Source organism: Elephantulus edwardii, unplaced genomic scaffold (assembly GCF_000299155.1).
Source record: "Elephantulus edwardii isolate Elephantulus edwardi_28Jun2011 unplaced genomic scaffold, EleEdw1.0 scaffold00104, whole genome shotgun sequence".
Classification (NCBI taxonomy): Eukaryota; Metazoa; Chordata; class Mammalia; order Macroscelidea; family Macroscelididae; genus Elephantulus; species Elephantulus edwardii.
In genome coordinates this window covers 2,917,119-2,923,118 of record NW_006399854.1, presented here as the reverse complement: position 1 = coordinate 2,923,118, position 6,000 = coordinate 2,917,119, and the positions used below count along the sequence as shown (strand labels likewise).

General features: G+C 38.6%; 1 protein-coding gene across 1 annotated transcript in view; it reads right to left on the bottom strand.

Moving 5' to 3' along the window:
* Window positions 1–3,664: 3,664 nt before the first annotated feature.
* Window positions 3,665–6,000, bottom strand: part of PCNXL4 (pecanex-like 4 (Drosophila)) — a 34,438-nt gene continuing 32,102 nt past the window's right edge. Inside the window, exon 10 of the mRNA XM_006891776.1 lies at window positions 3,665–3,942. Coding sequence (XP_006891838.1) covers window positions 3,691–3,942 — 252 coding nt within the window. The 3' untranslated portion in view covers window positions 3,665–3,690. The remainder of the gene's footprint in view (window positions 3,943–6,000) is intronic.

The window sequence follows — 6,000 nt, the reverse complement described above, 5'->3', positions numbered from 1 at the left end:
ATCATTATCTTCCTGGTAGACTGGGCCTTTAATCATTATGTGATGCTCCTATATGTTAATTGTGATTTCCTTTGGCCTGAAGTCTATTTCACCGGACACGAATATAACCACTCCTGGTTATAAAAAAAAAATATTAATGTTTCAGTCTGGTTGCTGTGATTGGACAGTATGGAAGCCAGGATGGTATGGAATCTGCTGGCTGTCAAATTGCCAACAGCACCTTAATTACTGATAGTCTGAAAAACTATTCAAGGGGTAAAGTTGTAGAGAAATACAACAAATACTGTATTTCTTGCTACAAAAATATTGTTATCTCTTGTTATTGAACACCTGTCTCTGAAGCTCTATTTTCCCTTTCCCCTAGTCCATTTTCACTATCATTCAGATGGACAGATTCTATCTTTTCCTGAAGATCACTGGCTCTATACCCTTATATCCACTTTATTACCGAAAAGATTTTTTATTATTAATAACTATTATTATTTCTCTTATACTACTTTTCTCATGGGAGATAGATGAGCTATCTTCTCCCATGTGATATTCTGACTCTGAAAACCTGCTGGAGTTCGTTCCACTCATTGATATTTAATAGTAACAACACAGCACATTTCTGTCCTAGAATTTCCATCTGGTGTTTTTCTAATTGCTGTGGCAGGGCTGAGGTTTTCTATTTAGGCCATTTCTTTGAAAATAATTTTAATGGATTCTTGAAGGTACTTTAAAATCCTTTTCAGACAATTCGAACATCTGATTTATTTGCATTAGTTGGTTTCCTTATTCGAACTGTTATTTTTCTTTGTTCTTGGTATGCTAGGTGGTTTTTAATTCTATTCTGGATATTTTGTTTATCCTATCAGGTGTCCTGTTAGCACAAACGATTAAGTGCCTGGCAACCAATGGAAAAGTTGGTGGTTCAAATCCATGTAGGTTCTGTGGGACAGACCTAGTAATCTGCTTTCTTGAAGATACAGGCAAGAAACTGCTAAATGGCAGTTCAATTCTACTATGTCCTATAGGTCTCTAGGAGTCAGATCAACCTTTAAAAAAATTCGCAATCTAAAGAACTTTAGATTCAACAGGAAATTAAATAAGGGGTAAAACCCTCTGATGCCTCAATTGATAACAGACTCATTTTGCATCTTCCTTAAAAGCATGTATACAAAAAGCCCCTAAGCTGAAAGAGTCTAATAATAAAATTCTAATGCTACTATTCAATTTTTTCCTATCTTTAATTTCTTAAGGCATTATTGTTGTTGTTATGTGTCACTGAGTTGCCTGCAGCTTATAGTGACCCCATGGACAAAAGCTCTGAACCCTGCTTTATTCTGAGCCAATCTCACTCTCTCTGACACACCTACCCCCACTGCCTCAGCCACTGAATCAATCCATCTCATTTGGGGTCTTTCCTGCGCTGCCTCTTAATCCTTTCAAGCATGATGCCCCTCTCCAAGGACTGGTTTCTCCTGCCAACATGCCCAAAGTATGTTAGAAGGAGCTTCAAAATCCTAGCCTCCAAGGAGCAGCCTGGTTTCACCGTTTCCAGGACAGACCTGTTTATTCTCTTAGCAGTCTATGGTATATTCAATATTCTTCTCCAACACCATTACTCAAAAGCATTGATTCTCCTATCATCCTTTGTCATTGTTCAGCTCTCTGAAGAACAGCAAGTGATAGTGAAGGCCATGGCTTGGCTCAGGTGTACCTTTGTCTCTAGACTGACTGTTGGTGGTAATCTTATAGGGAATTCTGGTGGCCTACAGAAACAATGATAGTTAAAGAAAACGTCTTTTGTTCAGAAGGTTGCTATGAGTCATATTCAACTAGACAGCACATAACAACAACAACAAAAATACCATCTCATCTCAATAACAATAACAAAGTTAAAAGAGCAGCAAGCAATAAATGCTGGTGAGGTTGTGGAGACACTGGAACCCTTATTCATGGCTGGTGGGAGTTAAAATGGTGCAACCACTATGGAAGATGGTTTGGTGCTTGCTCAAACAGTTGGACCAGCAATGTCACTACTGGGAATATACCCTCAAGAAACCAGAACCGACATCCAGACAGATATATGCATACCCATGTTTACTGCTGTCAACAGCAAACAGATAGAAGAAACCCAAGTGCTCATCAACCAATGAATGGATAGAAAAACTATGGTATATTCATACTATGGAATACAATACAGCACTGAAAAACAATGAATTCGTATAACATTATGCAACATGGAGGGCTCTGAAGGATATCATGCTGAGTGAAATATCTCAGTGACAAAAGGACAAGTACTGCACAGCACCACTGTTACCAAGCAGGTCTGACATGGGGGTTGGGAGGAGAATAAGAGTGGATAGATAATGAAACTAGAACAAATGAAGGAAATAACTTTAAAAGGAATATATGATTAGGCATCATACATACAACAACAGCACAGTTAACTTCTCTGTAAACATTCATTTAAATAACAATGATAATAAATTTTTATTTTAGAAAACTACAGTAAGAAGCTGTGCTGACACATAGTTCAAACCCATCAGCTGATTTGCTGGAGAAGAAAGGGCAAATTCCTCCCTTGCTATTTACTGTCTTTGAAAACCTGCTGGAGGGTCAGCTATGGTTCTGTTCTGACACAACAGCACACAACAACCACAACCATGGGGCAAGGCATTTTTCAGAAGTGCAAGAGTAAGAAGGAAAAAAAGGATTGACCTGACTCCTAGAGACTCTGTAGGACAGAGCAGAACTTCCAGAGTTTTGTTCAGTGTTTTCTGTTTGCTTGTTTTAAAGGAAATGATTCAAATTCACCAGGCTGCTTCACAGAAGAAAGTTGGAAAATCTCGTCCCATGCAATTAAAACCAATGAACAGTCAGCTATGAGTTGGTTTTGACTCGATGCTACAAAACCACAAAATACTAGGTATCTTATTGGAGATCATTTTACTATGTTTATAAGGTTTCTGAATTGAATATATGAAAACACATTCAGACTGTGTTGGACATTAAAAGAAAACGGCACAAAGTTTCAAAATACTATAAAATTTAATTATATTACAAATAAATAAATATATATAATTACATTCACTGTCATTATCATTACTTGAAAACACTGATATCTAGACGTATGTAAAAATTAAACAGTTATGCAAGTCACCTATCATATATTTACAGGAACATACAAAAAGTATTAACTAATCTTATACAAAGGATCCCTAGTAGTGCAACAGTTAAGCTGCTGAAGTTGGCGGTTCAAACCTACCCAGTGGCTCTGTGGTAGAAAATCCAGGTGGTCAGCTTCTATAAAGACCAGAGCGTAGAAGACTCTTTAGGGTAGCTGGACTACATCACATGGGATTGCTATAAAACGGCAACTCCACAGCACTTAACAACGACCACCTGTTCAAATGGTTGCCTGTACTTCCCAAACCCAATCAAAATCCATAGGGCACAAATATTGGCCAAACAATTCTTTCAAACTCTTATGTTAAACATAATTTTTTTTTTCTTTAAGCCATGAAGATGGCTAAGAAACTAACTTTATGGAGTTTAGGTTTTCTTGGCCTCTACTATGGGGCAAGAAATCAAATAAAGTTACAGGAATCACACTGTTGCTTTTCCAGAATACTAAAAAAACAAAAACAAAAACAATTAAAAAAAACCCAACCAAGGTATTACATGTGCATGTCAAAAGAGGCTCTAATACAAATGTATAGGAAGAGGTTTTGAAGAATAAATCGGGTATCCCAAGGGAGGATCAGCTGCTTGTACCGTAAGGTTCCTTAAGAGGAGCGGATGAGCTTGTATACTGTAACGTTCCTCATCGTCATTTGTGGCATACAGCAGTTCCCATGAAAGATTGGCCCACTGCCCTCTAACAGCTTCAGGATTCAGCTTTCCAACGTGGATCAAGAATTCTTGAAGGGTAAGTACCCTTCCAGTGTAAACTCCCTTTAAAAAAAGGAGGGGTTGGAAGGAAGAAAAAGAAATACATTTGCTCTTTACATTTTATCTTTAAATTTAGGAGGGGAAATTCCATGAAAATTTTCTCTCAAGATCAAAAGAGAGAAAGTGGTGTAGAAAAATGCACACACATGAATTTCTTGTTAGAATCAAGACTCTCTCTGAATAGGAATGGGATAAAAAATTCTCTGAAAGTCATCCCATATAATGAGCTGCTGTTGTGTGCTGTGTGCCATCGAGTTGGAACTGACCCATAGCTGACACCCCTGTGAGTTTTCAGAGGCAGTAAATTGCACAGGAGGAGACTGGCCATCCCTCTCCCATGGAGTAGGTTGTTGATTTGAACTGTGGGCCTTTAGGATTACAGTGCAGCTTCTTACCACTAGACCACCAGAGGTCTTTATTTAATGAGTTGTTATGTGCCATTGAGTTGACTATGACTCATAGTAACTATGCACTAAAGCTCTGGATCCTGCTCTATCCTGAGCTCTATCTATCACCATCTGTGAGACACTTACCCTTATTACCCTAGTTATTGTGTCAATCTATCTCATTCAGGGTCTTGCTCTCCTATGTTGTCCCTCAACATCAAGCATGATGCCCTTCTCCAAAGACTGGTCCCTCCTGGCAACATGCCCAAAGTATGTGAGACAGAGTCTCAAAATCCCTGCCTCCAAGGAGCAGCTTAGTTTCACCTTTTCCTGGACAGACCTGTTAGCTTTCTTGGCAACCTATGGTATGTTCAGTACTCTTCTCCAGCACAACTTAAGGCATCAATTCTTCTTCTGTCACCCTTGGTAACTGTCCAGCTTTCTGATGCATAGCACCTAACTGCAAAGACCATGGGCTGGATCAGGCGCACTTTAGTCTCTGGGCTGACATCCTTGCTTTTCAGCACTCTGGAGAAGTCCCTGACAGCAGACTTTTCCGATGCAATTCATTTTTTATTTCCTGTTAGTGCCAAGCATGTGGATTATGGAACTAAGCAAGGTGAAACTGTTAACAATCTGTCTCTTCTCCATCTATCATGATGCTGCTAATGGGTCCAGTGGTGAGAATCTTCATGGTCTTGATGTTGAGCTTCAGTCCATACTGCAAACTATAGTTCTTGACTTCAGGCCCTTTTCAGTTTCAACAAGGAAGGTTTTATCATCTAGTGTCAACTAGTCTCTGTAATACATATACATATGATTTTATCATGTAATAAGTTTGTGTGGTTTTTTTTTTAAAAAGAACCAACACAAAAACCTCCAAAATTTACCAAATATAGTCCCCACACACTTTACTCACTTAAAAGTGTACAATTCATTTTGGCTTCTTTCTTTTAGCATATTCATATAGCCACAATCACAGTCAATTTTAGGACATTTTCATGTTTCTTCAAGACAGGTTCTCCTTTGAGAGGTAAATGTTTGAAGGAGGTATGGTAGAGGAGCCACAGGTCTTCCAGGCTTGCTCTGACATTTTCATGTTTCTCCAAGACAGGTTCTCCTTTGAGAGGTAAATGTTTGAAGGAGGTATGGTAGAGAAGCCACAGGTCTTCCAGGCTTGCTCTTGACATGAAGTAAAACATTTCAGAATCTCTTTGCTTTGTTTGTTTTCTGTTTTTTTTCAATCAACTTTACAGATACAAAAATTTTATTGATTTAAAATTTATTCTGTTAAATTAAAAATTACCAGACAGTAAGTATGATCAAGGCCAGTGTTCTCAGTCATGCTATGCCCAAGTCAGAATCAGCAATGATGAAGCCCTGCTTTTCCTGGAAAAAGAAACCTCTAACTGGGAGCTGGAGCAAAGGAGCCCTGTGCTCAAGGTCATGCAGTCTTAGTGGAGTTTACCTTCTGCAAAGTTGGATGAAGGTAGCATAATGGGCTGAGAGGTGGAAAGTGGGTCTTGGCTCCAGTTTTAGTAGATTTTCTTTAACATTTCTTTATTTTCTGTATGCCCTTAGCACAATTTGACACTGTCAACACTTATTCTAAAAATCATTTTCATCAGTTTCACTGGCAAGTGTGCCTGCTCAGTTTCTCATGCTGCCATGCTAG